The 24,829-nt window shown below is 38.4% G+C and overlaps 2 protein-coding genes across 7 annotated transcripts in view; one reads left to right on the plus strand and one right to left on the minus strand.

The window, feature by feature from the left end:
* The window catches only part of aven (apoptosis, caspase activation inhibitor), a 28,294-nt gene extending 21,315 nt beyond the window's left edge, over positions 1–6,979 (plus strand). Inside the window, exons 3-6 of the mRNA XM_026923090.3 lie at positions 3,324–3,394; positions 4,734–4,829; positions 4,921–5,230; positions 5,661–6,979. Coding sequence (XP_026778891.3) covers positions 3,324–3,394; positions 4,734–4,829; positions 4,921–5,230; positions 5,661–5,839 — 656 coding nt within the window. The 3' untranslated portion in view covers positions 5,840–6,979. The remainder of the gene's footprint in view (positions 1–3,323; positions 3,395–4,733; positions 4,830–4,920; positions 5,231–5,660) is intronic.
* Positions 6,144–24,829, minus strand: part of ryr3 (ryanodine receptor 3) — an 83,802-nt gene continuing 65,116 nt past the window's right edge. For 3 of the 6 annotated variants that reach the window (XM_053242163.1, XM_053242164.1, XM_053242161.1), the window contains 30 exons: positions 24,611–24,707; positions 21,640–21,752; positions 21,474–21,525; positions 21,296–21,352; positions 20,637–20,736; positions 19,847–19,926; positions 19,657–19,733; positions 19,488–19,561; positions 16,340–16,357; positions 15,495–15,575; positions 15,103–15,191; positions 14,888–15,016; positions 14,604–14,708; positions 14,378–14,459; positions 12,987–14,281; positions 12,686–12,723; positions 12,391–12,559; positions 12,142–12,228; positions 11,819–12,010; positions 11,590–11,720; positions 11,459–11,501; positions 11,235–11,362; positions 11,087–11,147; positions 9,733–9,879; positions 9,494–9,628; positions 9,193–9,349; positions 8,545–8,609; positions 7,662–7,762; positions 7,427–7,478; positions 6,144–7,335 (listed from right to left, as the gene is read on the minus strand). In XM_053242163.1, coding sequence (XP_053098138.1) covers positions 7,240–7,335; positions 7,427–7,478; positions 7,662–7,762; positions 8,545–8,609; positions 9,193–9,349; positions 9,494–9,628; positions 9,733–9,879; positions 11,087–11,147; positions 11,235–11,362; positions 11,459–11,501; positions 11,590–11,720; positions 11,819–12,010; positions 12,142–12,228; positions 12,391–12,559; positions 12,686–12,723; positions 12,987–14,281; positions 14,378–14,459; positions 14,604–14,708; positions 14,888–15,016; positions 15,103–15,191; positions 15,495–15,575; positions 16,340–16,357; positions 19,488–19,561; positions 19,657–19,733; positions 19,847–19,926; positions 20,637–20,736; positions 21,296–21,352; positions 21,474–21,525; positions 21,640–21,752; positions 24,611–24,707 — 4,051 coding nt within the window. In that variant the 3' untranslated portion in view covers positions 6,144–7,239. The remainder of the gene's footprint in view (positions 7,336–7,426; positions 7,479–7,661; positions 7,763–8,544; positions 8,610–9,192; positions 9,350–9,493; positions 9,629–9,732; positions 9,880–11,086; positions 11,148–11,234; positions 11,363–11,458; positions 11,502–11,589; positions 11,721–11,818; positions 12,011–12,141; positions 12,229–12,390; positions 12,560–12,685; positions 12,724–12,986; positions 14,282–14,377; positions 14,460–14,603; positions 14,709–14,887; positions 15,017–15,102; positions 15,192–15,494; positions 15,576–16,339; positions 16,358–19,487; positions 19,562–19,656; positions 19,734–19,846; positions 19,927–20,636; positions 20,737–21,295; positions 21,353–21,473; positions 21,526–21,639; positions 21,753–24,610; positions 24,708–24,829) is intronic. The other 3 variants (XM_053242165.1, XM_053242162.1, XM_053242166.1) reach the window with 1 other exon arrangement.

The following is a 24,829-nucleotide window of genomic DNA, read 5'->3' on the forward strand; positions in this document are numbered from 1 at the left end:
GCCTAAGAGAAGCAAACAATTTGATGATTATTAGCCTCCACTAACCAAGTTTCTAATGTAGCATGTTGTATTTGCGTCAGACAAAAATTCAGTAAGTTGTTGGCGAAGGTTTTGGCAGTGAGCTGCAGTGTTCTTTAAAAAAAAAAGTCCTAGTCTAACTAGCGTCTTCATATTTAACTATGAATGACTGCATGTGCTAGCAGGAGAGTTGTGTGACAAAAGTTATTATTTGTTTATTTATTTATTTAATTTTTTAAATCTCTGGTTGTTGAACCTCCAAGACTAACACTCCAGACACAAATCTGTTTGTCTCAGGGGCACAGGCTACTGATTTGTTCATCCCTGGTTCTGCTTTAAAGATTGCAAAGCCCACTTTTAAAGCAAATGAAGCAAAATATGAGTGGACACCTGAGTATCACACTCATATGTGCTTGTTGAACATCCCATTCCAAAGTTTGTCTCCCCCTTTGCTGTAAAAACCTCCACTCTTCTGGGAAGGCTTTCCACTAGATTTTGGAGCGTGGCTGTGAGGATTTGTGCTCATTCAGCCACATGAGCATTAGTGAGGTCGGGCACTGATGTTGGATGAGGAGGTCTGGAGTGCAGTCAGTGTTCCAGTTCCTCCCAGAGGTGTTCAGTGGGGTTGAGGTCAGGGCTCTGTGCAGGACACTCGAGTTCTTCCACTCCAACTTTGGCAAACCATGTCTTCATTCTAGGCATTCTAGACAATTGTCTGCTTAAAACTTTGTGGCAACAGTTTGGGGAAGAACTACATATGGGTGTGATGTTCAGGTGTCCACAAACTTATTGGGTAATACATCAAGAGTGTGCCATGAGACACCCACCAACGTTAATCATTTGAAAACGTCGAGACAGTTTTGCATATTAATTTTAATGACGAAGCAGAAGGCTGACTGAAATCACATGAATTAAACTACATTCCTACCTTCTAACCAGGAGGTAGATTACATTTATTTTGTTCTGCTGATTTCTAGCAAAAATTGTTTCATGAAACATGAAACTTTTTAGCAGATTACAGTGTGAGTATTGCTTGTAGGAAAAGTGCTAACATGGACTAGCTTCTGTATTTAAGCACGTTTGCTGATGTTACTCTCCGATAGAGAGATCTATAATTAATATTGGCGTATTTAATGAGTTGCCATGCATGTGGCTGGTTTCTGTTTTTTCACAAGTCTCAGGATATTTAGAATGTCATTAATGTTTCATTTACTAAAGATTATAAACTTGTATAAACTGTATTTAATGGAGTGATTTACCTGTAACTGAAATTTACCTACATAGTTTCTTTAACCTAAAGTAAAATACTGACCATGCCATTGTGTTCACTATCCCAAGGGTTTTTATAGTTTTAGTATTTCATGGATTTTCCATGAACAGAACATTTTAGGTGACAATGTTAATGATTATTGCTCAACATTTTACTAAATATCACTCAAGAATGCATTAATTAATGCTAAGGTAAATTGTTTTGAACTGAAATATATTTGAATATGCTATTCACACTGTTCAGTGATTTTATTTATGACATCAGGAAATTAATACAGCTCTAACACCACATTCTTATTCTCCAAACACACAGTGCTAATTGTTGAAATAGGGTAATGGCCCGATACTGACTCATTTCAGTGAAACAAGACGGAGTCATAAGAATCATTACTTATGAATCATAGGAGAAATTGTTTTTGCAGATATACAGTGGAGTCCAAAAGTCTGAGACCACACTGAAAATCTGGGACTTTTTTTTCATTTAAAATTGGAAATAAACAAAAGGTTTTAGAATTCTGAAATATTTAAAACAATGAAAGCAAATGTTCAGTATTCTGCACTAATATTCAAGATTCTGCACTGTTTCTAGGTCTCTGTTTAAATGTAAGCAGATTTGTGATATTGACCATGTTAATTGCTTTGTACAAAGGTCAGATTTTACACATACCTAATCTCTTCTACTGAAGCATGTGTTCAGACGACACTTTGATGGATTTGATCTAAAATGGACAGTAAGGTTTTGCACAAACTTGTGGAGTCCATGCCAGCTCATGCCAGCTCACTGTCAATAAAGCAAAAAAGCAGACATACCAAATACTAAGAAACTCTGAAATTCACATAAATATTTCAAAGATTCCACTTTTCAATCAAGTGGTTGTCAGTAATACAATTTGGAATGAAAATTGTTGTATTAATTTAGAAAAGAATGCAAAATACAAGCATTTTCACTAGAGGTCTCAGACTTTTGGACCCCTACTGTAGTTTTTACATTTCCAGCAGTACTGATATACTGTGTAATTATGGTGTAATGATTATTATTTTTTTTGCTATGACAGTATTTATTGGCAGAAGTAAAATATTTTTATTGTACTAAACAATAAAACACTATAAATATTTGACATTTATAGTCAGTATAATTTTAAGTCAAGCATTCTTTTCAGTTCATTTGATTCCTTATTGAACATAAAACAAAAACACACTGTAGAGAAAACAGACTTAATCTCTCAGCGGAACAAACCCGAATAAACTAAAAATGTCCAGGAGCAATCTGGCTTCCTAGCTGGTAGAATACTCACTCATTAGATATTTCACCGACACCAGTTTTTTTGTGTGTGTGTGTGTATGTGTGTTTACCACTTTAGTAACATGCCACTAAAATCTAGAAAACATTAAAAAGGCAAAGGCGTGTGAGCGTTGTGTGCACTTGACCCCCTGCTCCCACTACGCATCTCTATAAGCAACATCACCAACTGCAGTTGGCAAGCGAGGTGCAGCTGAAAGCCTGTTTTTGAGACGCGCACACACACACACAGAGAGATCTGCATCACATCCTCTTCTTCACTCACACAGCTGTGTGTGACACAGCAGCTGTGTCTTTCTCCTGCTGTCATCTCTTACTGCTTTTTTCTAAAATGGAAGTCACTTTGTGTTGTAAATGAAGACGAGAAATGTGCGGCTGTAGAATCCTTACTGTTGCACTAGGGACAATACTACATTTATTTAACAACAAGTATATATATTGTGCATTTCTATCCTGATGGGCGTGGTCTCTTCCCGGTTGACTCTGCCCCTGTCCACTTGGCATGAGGGGTCACTCAGTGGTTTGATGAGCATGAAAATGATGTAAATTCTATGCTATGACCTTCTCAGTCATCAGATCTCAATTCAGTTGAACACCTATTGGTCCACCGTCTCACCATAAACCTGCACCTTTGCTTGTGTATACGTGCTTAACTATTTTCTGTGATTTAATTTATCCACATTTATTAATTGAATATCAGTCATTTTTAATCATCATTTACTTTCTCCAATTTTAGGTGACTCCTTCACTCAGTTCAGGTTTTCTGAGGAGAAAGACTGGGAGGTGGATTCACTAGGAACTAATCAGGTAAGATTAGTTTTACCAAATATATTTGGTATTTAATAGTAAAATATGTAATTTGCATTATAATAAGTATGTATCTCATGTTTACCTAGGATTTGGATTTTAATTTTGTAAATTTTTCATTGTGTTTTTGATTTTAATTATGCTAGTGATTTTTTTTTTTTTTTTTTTTTTTTTTTCCCCCAACTTGAAATGTATTTTTTTTTACATAATCAGATGTATAAAATTCAAATTAGCATGTTCTTGGCACAGCACATTTTAAATTCAGTTTATCCATTTTAGATTCAAATCTATACAACGCCATGTCCGAGCAATTTCATTTCCATTTTATTTTTTATCAGCAGCCAACGTGGCCTCCCACTGTGTAGCCAAACTTGATGCAGTGAATTTGAAATGATTCGTGGCATCAAGGTTTGAATTTAATAATGTTACTTGGACTTCTGTGTATCATCAACCAATCAAATAACTGCTTTGACTACGTCCAAAATGGATCCAAAATGGAGGAAGCACTTTGTGTGTGCAGCTGTTAGGTTTTTCTGTTATAGTTCCCAAACTTCATCTTCAGTAACCACTTTATCAAGGTCAGAGTCAGAGTGAATGTCTTGTATCACCATCTTTAGTCTTCTCCTCCTACACTGATCATGCTTGTACCACCAGGATATGCAAACAATAAGTGTGCATAGTACTTTTTTATTTACAGTCCTGCAAACTTCTGACACTCTTGACCAATCCCACCTGCTTCTGCAGTTACTTTTGTTTGTACTCACCTGGACTATTTTCTAATCAACTTAGTCGATTCTGTTTCCCAAAATATAAAGGAATAAAGTCATGTAAGCCACAGTAACTCTGACCAGGACAAAGTATTTACAGGATGAATGAATAGTATTTGTAGGATAAATGTAGAATACAGTACAGTACCACATTTCATCCAGCTCACTCTGATATTAACTGATATGGCTTCTTTTTTTTTTTTTTTTTTGTCCCGTGAGTTTCATATCTGACAGAGAGTAAAAACGACCTTTTTGGGTTCCACAGGCTTGCAGTTCTGATGCACACCTCTAACTGCAATTTTTTTTCTAGTGTGACTGTGGCTTACATTTTCTACATTTTAATTCAAGAATCACAAGAAATTATATACCCATTGCCTTTTTACATTCAGTGTTTTGAGCATAGTCATTAGAGTTCTGTCACATTTGAATGTATTTCTTGCACTATAACTTGCTTCCTTCTTATTTCTTGGTGACACAGGCTGTCCCAATGACTAATTGTGTAATCCTAATGTGTCTGTTTTTAATTGTGTTGTTATTCAAACTGACAGACTGATGTTGGATTCTGATTGCAGGTGCCTGCTCTCTTTGTGGACCTGGAAGTTTTAGCTCGTTCTCTTCAGGAGCTGCCACTGCACCAGAAGCTTGACCTGGAACCCAGTCTTGTTCAGGTTAAAAAAAACAAAACAAGAAAGACAAGAAAGACAAGAATAAAGTAGCAGTTAATCAGTGTCTTATTTTGAGTTGCTTTTGTCATTTCAGGAGGTGACTCCAGTAGAACTTCCCTCAGTAGGGGTACTGAACAAAGTGGATCCAGTACTCAGTGGATTTAAGCCTCCTGCTCCAGCACACTCGGGTCAAGAGCCAGGCTCACATGGATCGCGACCTGTGCAGCCTGTTCCAGGCACCAGCGTGTGCTCCCACACCTCCACTGCAGTGATCAGCCCTGTGGACGACGCTGACGAGGAGCTGGATCTTCTCCTGGGACTACAGAAACCTGTCACAAGCCTTAATTTAGCTGAGACAAAGACCTCAAATACTGTAGAGGAAGTGACTGCTACCTCAGAGAAAGGTGAGTGCTCATGCTAATGCATTAAAATGTGTTTATACCACAGCACAGCACTGTTGAATTCTTGAATCTTATTGGATAGAAGATGTTGATGTGTGCAGTCTCTTGAAATGCCACTTGTCCAATAAAATTATTGGATTGAAACTAACTGTTGTATAACAGTATTAACTTCAAGTGGCTGTTGCACATTAAATGTAACTGTAAATGGTTAACATGTTCATTAACAAATAAAAAATTGTAATCATTGCCAAATTCGCTGTGGTATAAGACAAACAAAAATTTTGTGACATGCTGTTATTGGAAAATATTCAATTTCAGGGTGGTAACATCTCACACCACCATGTCCTTGATGCTTTTCCTACAATGGCCCACTCCAAAGTGTATGATTCCTTACTTATTGTGAATTTGTCTTGATGATCTTTGATCATTTCAGCTGCGTCAGTGGTAGAGGAGATGGAAGAACAGGTGGTTGAGATGGACCAGGCAAAAACAGAAGAGAACACTAATAGGAACCAGCAGAAGCCTGAAGAGTTGCAGCAAAAATCTGAGCCAGTAAAGCAGGAGATGACTGAGGAAGATCTTGAAGACTGGCTAGACAGTATGATCTCCTAAACAACTGAGCACAACTCTGAGTGTGTTGAAAAGCAACTGTGGACATGAACAATGAGACTGTAGTGCTATCTGCAAGGAAACCTGCATGCTGGTAGGATCCTCTTGATGACATCTCATCTCTGAGCTTCCATCAACATCAAAATCTATGTATAAATGAATAAATGAATAACCTGCTGTTATTGTTTAATGATGCCTTACTGATGAAGGCAGATGCCTTCAGTAAGAGGCTGTTACTAATGTGTGATGTGAATCAGTGCAGTCTGGATTATGAGCTGTGTATCTGTGCAGTAAATGACAGGTGGGATTTATTGCATTGATCACTTTATTGTGTTTTTGTCCTCTTCTCTCAAATGAAACACAATTCACCAAAGCTTCTTCATACATACAAATGGCCAAACAGTAATGGTTTACAATTTTGCCTTGTTTCCGTTATAGTGTGTTACCCTAATGTTCTCAGCTTTGGGTTGTAGTATTGATTTCCTTTAACACCAGCAGAGATAGTAAGCTTGTAAGCTTTGCCTATTAAAAAGAAATCAAACAAAACATAACAGCAGTTGTGGATTTTACTCAGAACATCTTTAACTAAAGCCACAAAACTAATCTAGGTAAGTTAACCTAAAATACAGGCTTGCTACACATATGAGCAGGGACAAAATGTTTTGCATAGTTTTTTTTCATAAGGCACTTTGACTGTTGATGAACTAATCTATTGGGCTCATGGATCTATGTTCTGCCTTTGACATTCTGCATGCCGCCTGTTGCTTTACTATTTTATAAGGCGTTGCACATTCCAAGTCAGAAATGTTCATTCTTTAGTGAATAACAAGAAAAGGATGTTGTGCATATTTCTCCATTCACTCAGCGTGTCTAAGTAAATATTCACTCAAAAATATTTCAGCTATTAATGATAGGTAGCTTGTAGGTTCCTGTTAGCATTATGTGAAATATAATGGGCCAACTGGTCCTGACTAGCATCATTCACTGATAGCTATATTTGATATGTTGCATTTTTATTTTTTTTTTTATTTTATTTTATTATTTTTTTTTTGTATAACGTGTTCCTTGGGTGTGTGCTCTCACAGCTCACTGCGCAGTGTGTTTAAATACCAGCAGATAAAAGGCAATAAAATGTCAAAAGTACCAGTGAGGTCTTTAAATGATTAAATGTCATGTTTTGGCATGTTGGAATTTGGCACCATATTTGTGTTTGTATATGTGTGTTTGTGTACATTTCACATTTGTGGCTCGATTTCTAAACAGGTGATCAGTCTCATATCCCGTAGCCGTGCTTTTAAATGAAAAGAATCGTCAGCAGCATTTTCTACACTAGTTTGAGCTTCTTGTTCAGGTTGGAGTTTCTAATCTCATTAGTATGTGGGTAAAGGGTAGTTACAGTCCCTCTAGCCCAACTGGTCCTCATATTGCTTGCGGAAGCAGTCTCCAGCAGGGAAGAAGTCCCAGCACCTCTCCTGATACATCTTCCATACATAGGACTCCTGTGGATAAACAAGAACACCACAATGGCAGCACAACCTTTATTGTCATTTTTGTTTTATTCAAGAGAGGAGAGGTTTATTCAGGACGCACCTGACCCGTATGTTCAGTCTCATCTTTATTAATGAGATACATCAGGAAGAATCTGTCAGAGGAGAAACAAGAAATGAAAGGGTCATGGTGAGATGGGTTGAGTGAAGTAGAGAGTGTCCATTTTAACATTTCTCAATTTCTTTCCATTTCAGACAATGATCCATTTTAGGAACAGCACATTTTCAGAGAGGGACTGATAGTCCATCTGTAGGCGTAATGGAGGGTGTACACTCACAGATAGTTGGCCAGGTTGTGCTCTTGAAGAGTATGGGTCTCAAAGCCATGCGGTGTTGTGTCAAAGTAGTCATTTCCAATCCCACAGATAAAACATTTTGTCTAATTTAGGAGGAAAAAATATGATAACCTGAATTAGTCTTCACATCAGTTAGGTAAGGAGTGAAACATGACGGAGCATGCTGTTACAGAAAAATTATCAACGATGGGGTGGCTGTGCAAGCAGAGTATCATCATGACCCCAAAGTTGATTATTTTTCAATAATAGCACAGTGAGTGTTTTATTCCTCTTGTACCACATCAGTTTATCAATTTATTTATTAAAGAATGACAATTAATGAATGACACATTGTGCTTTTTTTCTGTTTATAGTTATGGAATGTTCACGAAACAAAATAGTTCCTGTTGTAACTTATAACAGCTACAAACAGTGATTCTCCCACCAGCCTGCTTTTCTCTCTTATAACAAGACAAAAAATTAAGCTTGCCATGTTACTAAGAAACCAGAAACACAAAGAGCCCCATCCTAAAGCCTGTCTGAAAACTTAGTTATAGCTTTATCTCTGAAAGTTACAAAGTGCTGACACTGGAGATTCCTTCCAAAAATACTAAATAAACATCTCACAGAAAGCTTCGCCATAGTTAACAATTACACATGGTGTATAATCAGTCCCTGTGTAAGCTGTTATACTGTACTGTATTAGAATGAGCACATCATATAAACTTTGTAGTCAGAACCATTGTCAGAGTCATGCTGGTATATAAAATTAATCAACACCCTCTGAGCAATCAGAATCGAGCATTTATCAGAGCTGTGGTATAGTTTATCATTACGTTCAATTTAACAAAATGTATTTTTAAAAAAACACACAGAAAGCACTCACCTCCATGTCTTCCTTCACTTGCTCCTGCTGATCTCTCAACTCGCCAAAAGCATCAATGATCAAACCTAGTTTGAAATGTAACGCAAATAACATGACACCCACTTCCAATGCAAAGAGTCATAATTTCAGCAACAACACCAAGCATTTAAATTGAGATTTTCTCAGTTCTATACAAATAAGATCTACTTATGAGGCGGTAAAGCATCAAATTCAAATGACTGGCTTCAGTAATTTCTTGGATATGGATAAACTGATTCTATTTTTCCGATTTTCAACAAGGTACTGATTCAACAGCGACATTCTTAGTAACAAAGGTGAGTCTCTGCAACATTCTGTTGGCAGGTTTTGTGAAGCGTCATAAGTGCATGTGTTGAGACATGTCCTGTGTTCATGTGAAAGATCTGTGTTATATCAGTAAGGCAGAAAAAATGCCAAATTAGATGCTGATCCAGCGTTTTAGGCCACTCTCAGCTCGATGCATCCCTATCCTGAGACCAATCCTATGGCACTCCTATGGATTCTCCAAAGATACATAAAAAGTAGACATTGGCATGTATGCAACTGGGCTATTGTGATTTCTTATTAGACAGGCTCCGCCCATAACAAACAACCTCGACATAACATCAGGGATTTGTCACTTGCACTTACCCTGAATGATGGCCAACAGGATGACAATGACAAAGAAGAAGAATGTAATGTCAAATAGGATGCGGTAAAGCTCATAAGGGTCACCAGCTGGGTCTTCAATCTCATCACCGATGCCTCCACCAGCTCTCACACCCACATACATGTGGAATAGGTAGCACTGAGGAGAAACAGGGACTTTCACTGCAAACACTGAATTTCATATTTTATTTTCTCTCCAGAAATAGAAGTACACCTAATTACTTTTTCTGGGTATTAATCATTTGCTACCAGATGCAAAACAACCAACTGAGCTTTAACTCACAGTCATCATATCATCACACTTCATGTCAGGCTCATCCTCATCCTCGCTCTTGTTGTAGAACTTGCGGAAGAAGTTGAACGCCACGACAGTGTACAGGTAAACCACGACTGCAAGCAGGCCCACAGTCAACACCAACTGTTTAAACAAGGAGCAGAGGGATGTCCGTTTCAGGTTCACACACATACACGCGTCGCTTTTCAAGGCTGAAGCGCATGCACCCCCTGGTGGTAGAGACTTGCCTGTTTGCCGTTGTGAGTTACAGAAGACAGGATAGTTCTCAAGGTCTTGAAGCCCATGGCAATATCCAGCAAGTGAGCAGCAAAGAAGAAGTTGTTGTAATGGCCCAGAATAGACATGGTGGTGTACCAGATCAGGTAGAGGAAAGACTGCATCAAGAGAAAAAGGTTTTCTGATGAATGTACACTCACTGACCACTATTAGAAACATGTTCACGTCACATTCATGCAATTTTCCAATCAACCATTCTTGCTGCTGCAGCACAATGCAGAAAACCATGTAGATAAAAATCAAGAGCTTCAAAATATGGGGAAAAAATGTGATCTCAGTGACTTGGCATGGTTTTGGTGCCAGACAGGCTGGTTTGAGTATTTCAGAAACTTTCAGATCTCCTAGGAGACTGCTTGATCTTTTTCCAGTCTTCAACTGCCCAGTTTCAGTGAGTCTGTGCCCATTGTAGCCTCAGATTCCTGTTCTTGCCTGACAGAAGTGGAACCAGATATAGTCTTCTGCTCTTGTAGTCCATCCACCTCAATGTTTGACATGTTGGGAGATGCTTTTCTTCTCACCACAGTAAAGAGTGGCACTCAGCTCCATACAAATCTCCATATTTACTGATGACCTGGAAATGCAAGCTACAGCAGGAGTCAGTGGACATACAAACTCATCATGTGAGCAGAAGTCTTCATCTTCATCTGAGGATTTTCTGTGATGTACCTTCCTCTTGATGAATTTGTGCTAGTAATTATTGGGAAAAGACCTGAAAGAAAGAGATCAGCTGTTTTTATGTTCCAGTCTTTAACTGTCCAGTTCCCACTCTAGCCTCAGATTTCTGTTCTTGGCTGACAGGCGTGGAACCCGATGTGGTCTTCTGCTGGTGTAGCCCATCCACCTCAAGGTTCAATGGAGGTGTTATGGATTCTGAGACGCTTTCCTGCTCACCACAATTGTAAAGAGTGGTTATTTGACCAGTCTGGGCTTTCTCCTCTGATTTCTCTCAACAAGGTGTTTCTGCCTGAAGCAGCACCATTCACTGGATGTCTTTTGCACCATTCTATGTAAACGCTAGACTGTTGTGGGTGAAAATCCCAGGAGACCACTGTTTCTGAAATATTCAAACCAGACCATCTGGCACCAATAACCAAGCCATGGTCAGTCACTGAGATCACATTTTCCCCATTCTGATGTTTGATGTGAACATTAACCGAAGCTATCGACCTGTATCTGCATGATGCCACATGATTAGCTGACTGGATAATTGCATAAATGAGCCGATTAAAGTAGCAGGTCAGTCTATAAGTCTCAGTAATATGTAAAGCATATTATATCACAAGGCTGTTTTGGTGTTTTACATACATTGTCAGTTAGGACAACTCCCATTTTCCAGATGTGGTACTTCGTGTCAATAGAGCTCAACCTGCAATTGAAATGGAGAACAGTGTACCAAAGAGCTGTGTAAACCTTCTTCAGTTTATTTTACTCAGTGTATTTGATTCAAGCTCACCAGGACAACAGAGAAGCCTCTTTCACCACAGCTTCTTCTGTGGGATCAAAGTCAAGTGCACTCTTATCCAGACCGAGGAGTTCAGCAATACGCTCAGCTCCATACAAATCTCCATATTTGTTGATGACCTGAAGATGTGAATTACAGCAGGAGTCAGAGGACATACAAACTCATCATGTGAGCAGAGATATATTTACTTCATCTGAAGATTATCTGTGCCATACCTTCCTCTTGACAAATTTGTCCCAGTAATTATTGGGGAAAGACCTGAAGGAAAACGGATTAATTTATAAAAATAAAAAAAGTCACAATATCTGACATTGTTTATTTGAAAGTGTTTTTAAATGGGCCCTACGGAGTGGCAATAACCAAACGATCCCATTGACCCTTGATGTCATCATCAGAGGGCTGCTCAGTGATGTACAGGCCATCAAACTCAAGCTTCCTTGCGATCTCCTTCTCTCGCTTAAACACCACCAAAGGGACCTACAACAAGAAAATATTAAGACACATTGCTTCTTCTGTATTTGATTAGATTATCTCCTTAGATGTTATGTGGTATTGTGAAGAAAGAAATGACTTACCTTGAGGCAATAATATCCCACCACACAAAGGAGAGAAATAATCGTATGCAATACAGCCAAGAAAGTCAGAGTGGGAGCCATATAGCCAGTGCTCTCCTGAAGTACATAGAATTCCATATCACTGTCTTCATCATCATCATCACTTCCACCCCAGGTCTCCTCCTCTTCCTCATCCTCAGCTTCACCAGTCACCTACAATAAACACCATTACAAATCCCATCAATAATGTTTTAAGTGAATTAGTGATACAATTTTCATAACTACATACATACTGATCATTTATTGAAAGCTAGAATGTAAATCAAAGACAATATAAAACAAACCTTGTAGAAGAGCAGGATGAAGTTGATTGCGAATGCCACAAACAACGCCAGCATCCGAAGGTTGTAGAAATTACGAGCCAAGTAGTTCTGGAAAGTAAAAATCAAAAACCTTCATAAACATTTAATGAAAATTGAATGGTTCAGTTTTAGCAACAAACAGTATGTTCTAGATATTTTCATATTATAAATTGTAAAGATTTGAATACAATTCATTTCAATTAATTTAAATGCCTTATATTGATCACTTACTAGCATCTTGGTCTTGTAGACTTCAACACCAGCAAAGAAGGTGGCCATTAACGCAGGAGGTTCCTCCTTTGGTGGGCCATGGCGTTTTCTTGGAGCTGGCATCTCCTCCACTACTGGCTCTTCAGGCTTTTCCTCTTTGGCCTTATCTTCTTTTTCACGATTCTCTGTGCTGGTAATTCAAAGATCCATCCTTATTTAAAGTTAGTTTACAGAACCTCGCAAAAAATCATATATTTAACATTTACATTGTCAAAGTGAGGCAAAATCACAGTACACAGTATTTTTTAAGACTTACTCAGCTTTCTCAGGTTCGGACTCCTCTGCTGCAGCTTTCTGTGTAACCCACAAAACAATACTTTTTAGTACTTAAGATTGTTGTAATATGATCCAGAGCCACTGCAACCCTGACCAGGATAAAGCAGTTACTGAAGATGAATAAATGAATAAATAAACACACTGTCAGGTTCAAACTCATGATCTCTCAAATATAGGGCAAACATTTTACAATTTCACCACTTGGGAGCCCCTGGTTTTTAAATTCTTTTTAAACAGAATGTGAAAACAACTGAACAATAACACGTATTGTTAATGCACACCTGGCGCTTCTTCTTTTCAACGTGGGGGCTGGCTTCTGTCGAAATCTCTGAGACATCCCCGAGTCCAGGCTCATGTCCATGCTTTCCCTCTCGCTTAGTTGGTGGACTTATGAGCTCTATGATGGCATCAGCTTCCAGTTTGTCCACTGTGCCAGCCATCTGTACCATTTCTGTAGATATCACTATATCACCATTCTCTGCTTTCTCTGGCTCCATGACGTCACCATGAATTCCAAACTGAGTGGGATCTGGCATGTTGCCCAAGATGTCTGTTACCTTCATGTTTTTAGCCCCTTCAACAAGGCCTCCTCCAAACATTGAGGACCAGATTATATGAAAGAATCCAAAGATCAGGCTAAAAATGCCTTTAAAGAAGCCAGTGAAAAGCATCCAGAAGAACGAAAAGAACCCTGTGATCATTTCCTTAATGGTCAGTTTCTTAAACTTCTTGAACTGTTTACGCATGCTCTTGAGGGTCAGCATTTGATGGAATTCGGATGCTTTTTTCTTCACAGAAGTGCAGGCAACAGTGAAAGCTGAAGCAGACTCAAGGGACTGATCTTCTTCTTCAGACAGATCCTCCAACAGACTGTGCTGTTCTTCCTCCTCTTCGGGGCGTTCTGCAGCCCCTGGCTCGGATATCTTGGAAGCCAGCTGCATCTCAAAAATTGTGTCTTCACAGAAGTTTACAAACAGCTCCATCTTCTCACTTTCACTGCCCTCATTGACCATGTCAAAGATGAACTGCCGCTTGGACTCCTTCACCTGAGGCTTCTCCCACTGCTCTCTGCTAGATTCACTGATCTCAAAGTAGACACGCTCAATCCGCTTGGCACCTCCCATGATCTCGATGCGGCCCAAGTAGGGCTCGAAGTAACTGAGTAGGCTCTCGGCCAGGTTCAGGAAGGTGGCAAGGCGTGAATCATGGGGCATGTGCTCGGACAGATTGGTGAGCAGTACAGCCACGTTGAAGCCAATATCCTTCGCCGGCTCGTGGAAGCGTTCCACAAATTCCATATAGTTAAACATGTCGTTTTCATCAGCCTCGGCACAAGAGAGAAGAAACTCGATCTCAGATTGTGTGTACTGCTTTTGGCTCTCCATTGACTTCTGGAACTCCTTTTTAGAAATAATTCCTTTCCCTTCAGGGTCATACTCTTTAAAGTTATCAGAGGTAGTAAGATCCTTCAGCTTGAGGAACATGTCGAAGAATTTGAGGATCATTTCAACATTACTTGAAGACTCCACTAACGTGTCGACCATCTGCTTCCCGATTGTGCCATTCACCACATTACCTGTGAACACGAATTTCAGTACTCATTGTATGCATTTGTTTTCACAAAAGTTTTTTTTGCCACTTGTTTCATAAAGAGAAACAAAAAAGTGCCTACCCTCCAGCAGAGATAACATCATGACCACCATGTCCTTCTGCAAGTCCATTAATTCTTTTAACAGCTCAATCTGGCTAGAGTCCTATACCAAGACAAAATGAGAGTTTGTTCCAAGCATGAAAAACTACTGATTTACTGACAAATTTAGCTAAGTGTAAAAATTCATAACACCTCTATGTACTGAATGTATTAGACCACTTTACGCAGAGTGTATGTGTGCGATTACCTGTGATAGTTTCATTTGCATGTTGGCAAAGACATGCAGGAATCCAACCACAGCATCCCACAGCCTGCTGTGAGCCAGACTCTGCTGGTTCCCAATACAAGGACCCTGAAAAGGAAATAACAATTACCACCCACAATGCTAAAGTGTGTTACACTTGACCAGTTGAAGAGCTGTGTTTTCTCCACAGAAACTACACCACTTTTAATTTGAAGCATACCAAGATAGCAATGTTTAACACCCTTTTAAGTCTCTGCCAAGCATCCATGCAGTTGATTGGTGAATACCTGAATGTACTCAGTGAGTGAATTGAAGATCTGTTTAGCTACTGCCAATGCCTTGGAGAAGTTCAGTTGTCCTTGCTCATCAATGACATCTTTTCCAGAGTAATACCAGTAGAAATCACTTATGGATTCCTGGAAACCAAGACATTTTATATTACATCAGTGTAGTGTTGAGTGGCTATTGTATTTAGATCTATTTATCCATATGTGCCTGTTACCTGCAAACGCAGGAGGTAGTCCACTGTGCTAATAATGATGTTGACTGTGGTTGTATTTCCTGTTTGAGTTCGCAGGAAGTTTTGGAAATCTGTTGAACGTTTAAAGAACAACAGTGAGGCATTCTGATGAAGAGCTTTCTTACTAAGCAGATTTTAACTTTTCTCAGTTCCTGGTCCTGATTTATCTTTTGATTATACTAAATTAATGCGTAACTTTTTTCCATTAGCTACAGTGTGTTAGAAATTGATAGAAATTAAAAACAAAAGTCTTGCAGAACATTGCACCATTAATAAAAATATTTGACATTGAAGCAATTGTTTGATTAAAAAAAAGACACAGGACACACCACTAAAATGTCAGCATTAAATAAAATACATTACAAGAGTCTTACCATCATTGTGGCCCTCACATAACAGCTGCAAAAACCTAAATAAATCCTTTGTAAATTCATCATTTTGTAGTACTTTGGAACCTTGAAAGATGGAAAACAAAGATGGAAATAGTTACAGAATCGAGTTGAAAGCTAATCGCTTTCAACATGAGTGTCAAGCAAGCATGATCGATTGCTTCACTAGAACCTCACAGCCCCGAAATAAGGAACTTTAGATTGCAGGCTTGCAACTGCATCCAAAGAGCTGACGAGAGAAAGAATTGCTTGGAGATTAATACGCACAACTGAAGGAGATTTCTAAAAGCTGGGGTTAGCAAGGTTTCTTTCACAAGTATCACACAGTGTATGTACATGTATAATGTGAAAGTCATTCAGTATCTAAAGAAATATTACAACAATGCATTCCTTTCATTAATGGCATGAAATGTGTTACACTGTTATATGAATACACTGTTATATACAGTATACTATGTCATATTTGTGAAAGTATACACTTATTAGCTTCCCAACTTATTAAAAGCTCACTGTTCATTTCATAACTTTGGACTGAACTTGACCTGGAATAGAGCATTAATCTAAGCGAATGCGGTGAGACAATAAGTGCTTAGTAATGTTAAACAGGCTGGACTCAGCCAATGAACACACTCTAGATAAAGCTATATAGTTGTATTGCCTGGCCCTTTAGCTTCATTCTGTATGTTACCATGCATGAATCTCTGCAGGGCAGTTTACTAAGACAGCACATCCAGGTCAATGGAGGTAAAAGGTCAAGAAAAGATGATTCTTAAATGGTTACATGCGAAGTGAGAGCAAAGCGAAATGAGGAGTAGCTAAACTGTATTTACCCCGCTCACTCACGTTGACTGCCATCCAAGAATATAAAATGATAGAAGACACACAAAGAAAGCAGACATAAGCAAGGAAAAGACACTGAAATTTAGACAAAAATGGGTGAATGTGACAATTTGTAATTAAGGAACATGCAGTTAATGTTAATGTTAATGTTACGTTGGATTAGGAGGATGTTTTTGATGGAAAGCTGGTCCGATAAATTGCTTACAGCAGCACATAGCAGTTCAGCACATAGCGTATTATGTTTATTATGCGTATTATTAAGTTAGATTTGTTGATGAGTAAAATAAGTCATTATGCAACTAACAGTAAGGAAGTGCTTTTATTTGTAATATATAGTTATAGTCTGTAAAAATCATATTTATATCAAGTCATATGACATCCTTCATTGTTTTGCTTACAAACTTTTGTCCATAATATTTAATGCAAAAATTTTTTCATGAAGCACCCTTATTGCATTTAGTATATTAAACATATTTTAGATGTATATTTTAGACAAGATATAGAAATCTCAGAAACTTTTCTCAGTTCCTGGTCCTGATTTATCTTTTGATTATACTATATTAATGCGTGACTTTTTTTCCATTAGCTACATTGTGTTAGAAATTGATAGAAATGTAAAAAAAAAAAAACATAATTATGAGAAAAAATACTTTATAATATGATGTTCTTGAGTTGCTAGAATTTCACAATCAGTGTCAGACATATTGTGTCAGAATTGGCAGGAAATTTGTATGTAATTTGTCACACACTCTCTTATATACTTCAAAAATCACCATGCCTTGCCAAGAAATCTGACCGCACAGTGACAGGCAGGAGTCAGCAGCCAATCAGTAAACAGGGAGAGTGAGTGTGTAAACAAACAGAGGTAAGAGAGTAAAAGAGTCTGATATTATAATATAAGAGGAAAATGCTTTCAGAACTGATGGGGGTTTGGTTTTTCTTTTTTTTTATGTAACTAACAGAAGGTGTTGGTGAATATCTTTATACATCTGTATATTCTTATTCAAACTCAGATCTAGAAGGAATGAGTGATTCAAGCCCTTTGCTTGCATGAGCTGCTTTTTTTTTTTTTTTTTAATCTTCTGGTGTGGGTTTTAGCTAACATGCTAACACTATCTGTCATGTCATGTCAAACTTTTATGACAGGCTGGAGAACAAAATACACAGATTAAATAACAAAATACACAGTGAACACAGCTTGAGTAAAACATTGGGTACTACCAGGCATTATAGGTTTATTCAGTACCTGTATTATAGCTAGAGATATTGGGCTAGCTTCATCTATCAGCCCTGGAGATAAGTAGTGTCTCAGGTAAAGCCCTTACATTCACCCTGTGGTCTGGTGCATGCAGCGCGCTGTGAGATTATAGCAGAGCAAACATTTCCCCTTCATCCAGAGCTTATATTTTAGCTAGCTAATGTTATGTGACTTTTTCATTCTGTAGCTTATAGTTATGATACCACCAAATGACCACAGTTACACCACAGTGTTTGTGATGCATGACGACTGCTGCTTAATCAGGCAGTCACAGTAAGAGATAACTGAATGATGGCTGCTTAAAAAAAGGTCTTGAGAGGTTTTGTGCTTTTATCTGGTACTCAGTAACTGTGACAATCACACTGATGTGAACAATAAAGTAGTATGCCTAAATACGTTTGGTGTGCTATTTAGGCAGAGTAGTTAGTGCGCATAATGGAACACAGCCTTGAAATCTCTCTTAAAGTGTATTACCTGGCTCTCTCAGACTCATATTAATCTGTGCTGTGGAGAACAGCACATCAAATCCTGCAGTTTTAAAATATAAATAAATGAAATCTGGAATCTGATGTAAGGAAATGCTTATTTTTAAAAATCTGAGTTACATTTAACAAGAACTGTCTTCTGGTAGACCTTCATGCATGTTAGAATGTTCCTTGTTACCAGTGGCGGCTTGTCCATAGGGGCAGGTGGGGCATATATCTCACCCTTTCAACAATATTAACCTTCATAAAGTCCACATTCACAACGCTATACATTTTAAATTCCGTTGAAATTCTAATTACCTCTTTTGAGTGAACAACAATTTTAAAAATGTTGTTATTTGACATATATAAAGTGATGTTCTATTGATTTGGTCACCTTCTAGATGTTGCACAATCGTTGGGCAGCGTGCTCACTGTCCCATTTAGCTTGGTAGAGTTATTATTGCAATTAATGGTCAAAAATTGGAGCTACAATAAGAACCAAGAGAGGCCTATTGGGGCAGAAATCACTGTGCCCCATGGTCGCTCTTTGTACGTTTTGTTTATGGGTGGGGGAGGGGCAGCAGACAGGACAGTTATTACCCCTTCTGTGTGTTCTTCTCGCACACTGTGACACCGGAAACAGAAACCAATCCTGCTGCATGGAACACAGCTGAATTATTTTTTTTTAAATCCATTTGAAGGTTATCAAAATGCACACCGTCATCTCTTTAGTTCAGAGTTTTTAGTCCTTTCACCTTATTAGAAAGGATATGATTAACAAGATTAAATGACACTGTTATCTAGCTAGCTACATAATTAGCTAGCTACATAATTACATATACATAAATAACTAGCCTGTTAATGTATAATTGCACCAATTTCTTATAAAATCATAACATCTGTCTTCAATAAAAAAGTGATCAAATACTTTACAAAGCTAAAAAACTCCACAAGCTAAATTTCTTTATAAATAAGGGAAATTAATCAATGAATCTGGCTTTAAGACCAGTCTACATCTTTCTGTTCTCTCATTGAAACTGGTGTACATAATTAATTAGTTTGTTCAGGTTCTTGCCAACTCTCATCTGCCTGTGACCGGGTTAGTCTAAAAATTCATTAGATAGTAGCCTATAGCATAACTCAAGTGTGATAGCCTCTCAAATAAATTTTGTTTTAGATGTTGTCATGATTAATGTTGTCCTGCCCCACCAAAATCTATGGTCACGAGTCGCTCCTGCTTGTTATTATCTGATTTCACTAAATCTGGCACTCTAAATAGAAACACCCAAATATGTTGTTATTGGACAACATATTCGTAGCACAGCACTGACGACTGACTAAATAGGCATAAGCAGTGTGATTGTGCATCTGAAAAGTATTTATAATCAAGAGGGCTGAATGGCATTGACTTACTTGAACCTTCTTCAGTCACCATTCCAAGGCTCTCTGCCTTCTTTTGTCTCTCAAATGCATTCAGATCCAGTACACTGAAGAATGCAATACAATAAACAATGTACAATAAAACACTGTGATTCAACTGTGAAGTAAAATTGGGGAAATCAGGTTCGTAAATTTTACATACCTGCAAGACTGCATTAGTCCAGATAAACTTTTGAAAAACCCAGCATCTCGTTTTTCTTTCAGGTAGTCCAGCATTCTCTAAAAACACAAGTCTTTACTTTATATATGAAAATAATTGCTTAACACTATTTACTATTTAGAGTTTCACTCTAAATACAAATGAATTAGTTTGCACTGATGTTGCATTGTACCTGCTGGACAACTACATTGCCTCCATTGAGAATAGCGATACCCAGTTTCAGAGTGAAAGTCACCATAGGGCCAAGTCGTCCTGAAACAAAAAATATATATATGTATATGTATATATGCTCACATTCAGCCAAATGCTACAAAACTGATAGGACGCCGCTTCACAGTGCAGGTGGATAATGACCCTAAACATACTGCGAAAGCAACTCAAGACTTTTTGAAAGCAAAGAAATGGAATATTCTTCAATGGCCAAGTCAGTCGCCTGATCTCAACCCAATAGAGCATGCTTTTCACTTAATGAAGACAAGACTGAAGGCAGAAAGACCCACGAACAAGCAGCAACTGAAGGTGGCTGCAGTGAAGGCCTGGCAAAGCATCGCCAGGGAGGAAACTCAGAATTTGAGTTTTGAGAACATGAGCTCCAGACTTCAGGCGGTCATTGACCGCAAAGGATTTTCATCCAAGTATTAAAATTATGGTTATATTTACAATTATGTCACTTTGTCCAAATACCTTTGAGCCCCTGAAAATGGAGGTACTTTGCTGAAAATGGTTGTACTTCCTAAACAGTAAATGCCATATTTTTGTGGAACCTCTTAAAATAAAGCTGGAAGTCTACACTTCGATGACATCTTGATTGTTTTATTTCAAATCCATTGTGGTGGTGTATAAAGGCAAAATCACAAAAACTCTGTTATTGTCCAAATACTTCCGGACCTGACTGTATATATATGGGAACATAAGATAAACACTATTTTGAGAGAGAAAGGGAAGGCAGCAAATGTATTTACCTTTGCTTGCACTGATCATCTGGAGCACCATCTCAGCCGCTCCTCGAGCATGTAGCCTGGCCTGCTGATACAGAATTTTCTGCTTCTCCATCTCTTTCTCCTGCGATTGTAAATATGCATGCACAGATCAGATCTGTAACCAGTTGGCATTTTGCCTACATTTATGGAATACAAATGAATCAGTTCAACTACTAATTATTCATTTGTTCTGTGCTGTTGGAAGAAACATACAACAAATCATTATGGCATGGATGCTGTATGCATGTGTATGTAAGCAATTATCATTCCTGCTAAACTAGAAATTTAACCATAAATGAGCTACTGTATATTCATAAAATTTAGAACAGCCTGCAATGATAAATAATATTTTTTTACCTTACTGATTCCATAACTCTTAACAGCCTTGATAAAACGTTAGCTTGTTTGGGCAGTCATCCTACCCAAGCCAAATTTTACCCATATTTGACAAGTGGACAGGTGTTAGTTTCAAGCTTTGTGAAGTATGTCACAAGACCTAGGACTTTAATCACTCCAGACAGCAGAGTAATAAGATTTCAACCATGCACCAGCCATGCATAATTTCTTTGACAGTGAAACATTACACTCCTGTCTTTTTGTGTTCTCCGCATAAATAAAGGAATTTGTCTTCACACATGTACCTCAAATGTCTTTTCTTTTCCTTCTTCCTCCTCTGCTTCTTCATCCTCAGCACAGCTCTGTAAAGGAACCATTTCACTTCAACACTGCCTTGTTCTTTCCTCACTCATGTGTACTGTTCAGTGAAAAGCTTTCAGTGTAAATATAGTAATTGATTTAACAACAGAACGGCAGAAATACCTTTGCCATCATATCTGCATACGCAATATACAAGGGATCTACTTCCAGGACACTAGAAAATAAAGATAAAAAAAAAAAACATTATGTTACTATTTTAATTCAACCATTCTTATTTAAATAGGACATTAAGAGTTCCTGTGTATGCATGTGGAGAATCGTATGGAACCTTCTCTCAATCAGGGCATTATGGCTGAAGTGGAGGATGAGCTGGTTAAGAGGGTCCGGCTGAACCTCAGCCTCTGCTTCCTCCTCTTCCTTTTCCGCAGCCATGGGGGTTTTCTGTAGGCAGAGCCACACAAGTCACGCAAGCCTTCAGCCCACATTTCACACATGCACACTCTCATCCTTCACTAATGACAACACTTAAGACACTTTCATTTCTCTCTTACAACAGTCTCTCACTCAGACACTGTGAGAAACCACTGACTCACTCGCTATACTGTCACGGAGCAAATCCATATGCTTAAGCTTTGAATACAAACACACAAAGACAAAGAGCACATTCTATCATATTCAGCACACTGGCTTCCTCAAACAAGACTTGTACACAATTTTTTATTCAGGCTTCTGAGCAATTCATTGGATAGTTTTCAACCATTCATTTGAAACAAGGCACCTGCTCTCTACTGTCAGTACACTCAGTATACTCATGCTTTCTGTCACTCTTCAGGTGAGACCAGCTCGTCCACACGTAACTCACATGCAGTTTTATTTCCACTTTCACATGATGGCACAATGAAATGTTATTCAAGATAGTGTCTCTCATCCCTGGACCCATGGAATGGTAAGATGTACTTATAGTACAGCATAAGCACATCTGATTCAATTCCAAAAGCAATAATTATATAATCATTTATATGTGCTGAACTACAAGACCAATTTTAAACCTGGTCATTTCATGTGTCTTGAATATCAAGACTGCATTGTAACAGATTTAAATCCACTAAATCCACCAACAATTTTCCATGTAGAACTCTTGCATAAAACTGGAAATGTGTATGAGGTTAAAATCTTATACGGGAATAAATGACCAGGTCTAATTAGGGTCCAAATCTAGTTTTGTGTAGCCCTAAGGCCAGAGTTGAGAAGCACTTGTTTAGGTGACATGCCAGAGAAGAGCATGGCCATTGCCTGATGTGATGCTCCGGGACTGAGTCCAGGGGATGATACCATTAAGGTATCAATGACCAGCTCATGAAAGACATGCATCATTATGTGCTCATACATTAATGAAAATGGCAGTGCAGTGCGTGTTCAGTGAAGCGTAGTGATAACGGAAAATCTGGTGTTTTTTTTCTTTTTTTATAAAATTAAACCATTTTGCTGATGTGCATGTTAAATATTATGCTATACTCACAAAGACGGTTATTTAGCTGCTTGGGTAATGCTTGAGCTTCGGTACGACTTAATATATACTATTATAATGCCTGTTTTACTTAAAGTGCCCTAGCACTAGAGTAGCTAGTTTATGAATCAGAACCAAGTTTAAAGGAATACTCCAGCTTTTTCCACCAAATTATTATCCACTGCATCTGTAGTGTATGTGTGATTACCACAGACATGAATTTTGACTCCTGTAGTGAGAAAAGAACAAATAAAAAAAAAAAAAAAAAAAAAAAAAAATCTAAACTCTAGGGGCACTCATTGAAGTCTAGAGTAGTGAAGAGCTATGTAACAGCTGAAAGTCATGACAGACTTTTGTACTAAAGCTGTCTATATGTAGTTTTATCCAACATTTGAACACTGAAACAATACAGTAAAAATTATCCATTCTGGATATGTAAACATTCAGGCAGAAACCAAACGGATGTGTTTATTATGAGCTGCATTGATTATTATTGATTTACTTTTGAAAAACTAATTACACAGATTTAGGCCATATTCAGAGTTGGTGACTCTGAAGTGCAAAAGTTAAGTCAATAATTATGAAGGGGAAATTATCGATATTTAAAGTCAGGTTATGTATGTGCTTAAGTCAATTTTCTTGGCTCTCCATTCAGTTTATGCAAATCCTGTGTGTGTAGTTGACTGTAGTTGTAGCTTTCCAGATTTTTCTTGAGTAGAAGTGCCTAAGACAGAGTTTTTCAAAGCATCTAGACCACTACATTTAAACACAAGCACTTGCTATTAAGAGTGAAAAAAATCAGGATATAAAATGCAGACTGAACAACAGAAGAGTGGTTTTTTTGTTGTGTTTTCTTTGTTGTCTGATGTATTACAGTGTATCATAAAAGCAAGAGACTATTTAGAAATTTAAAAAATCCACTAATGCCACTAATGGTTGTTGTTAATTTGATGTACTCTCTTGTGAAAAAAAAAAGTGCCCATGTTATGAAGAATAAGCTGAGTATGCACTCATCTGTTACACTTACAACTCAAGTTCTTAACTCTTGTGTAACTTCTCAAAAAAACCCAAAAAAAACGTCACTACGTATGCTTAACTCAATTCTGAATATGATCCTTAATACTTAGTTTAAAATAACCCAGTGAATTCATGGAAATTTTCAACAATATGACCTGTTTTACATAAACATTCACTGACTACCCCAAAAACAGACCTCCATCATAAATGCATGATTAAAAAAAAAAAAAAAAAAAAAGGTTTCCATTCTTTTTTCAGTACAGGCAAACAGGTCTAAAATTCTTGCCAGTGCTATTCACAGGTACTTGACAGCTACAGTAGATAGATATAGAAAAATGCTGGAGTATTCCTTCAACACTTGTGTGACATTTATAGCAACTGTACTGCCTGCACCTACACAGAGACATGATTTTCTAGATGAGGTGAACATGCCACCGACTCTCACAATTTACAGTACGAGACTTACGAAAGGAAAGACGACACCCAAACAGAGAGGCAGAGTGTCACAGGGCAGATCTGCCCCTCTTACCACTGCTACGCTGAGATACACTGCTCTACGCGGCCTCAGGCTCAGCCCAAACTCATGCAGGGCCTGTCGGCTGCGCACACAACCAGCTGAGCCAAACACGGGCCAGGACGAAGACGTGAGGCGAGCAGGGACGCGCTGCCGCATTTCAGCGGGCAAGGTGCTGGCCGCAGGGCAAACAGTGACAGAGAGGGCGCCAGCGGGCACACACGGCACACAGGGCAGCGCCAAGGCTGGCCCAGTACTTACTGCCAGGTCCTGCACTAGCTTCTCCTCAAAGGAGTACTCCTCTGCTACTATCCAAAGTTTCTGATAGCCCATGAGGAAGAGGTTAATAGAGCGATGCCTGAAGATTCAGGGGGGAGAGGGAGGTTAGGAAGGATAGAGGCAGGGAAAAAGGAAGGGGGGAAAATGGGACGAGGAAAAGGGGTGCATTCTGGAAGGGGGTGAAAGAGATGTACAGCCCAT

Source organism: Pangasianodon hypophthalmus, chromosome 19, assembly GCF_027358585.1.
Source record: "Pangasianodon hypophthalmus isolate fPanHyp1 chromosome 19, fPanHyp1.pri, whole genome shotgun sequence".
Lineage (NCBI taxonomy): Eukaryota > Metazoa > Chordata > Actinopteri > Siluriformes > Pangasiidae > Pangasianodon > Pangasianodon hypophthalmus.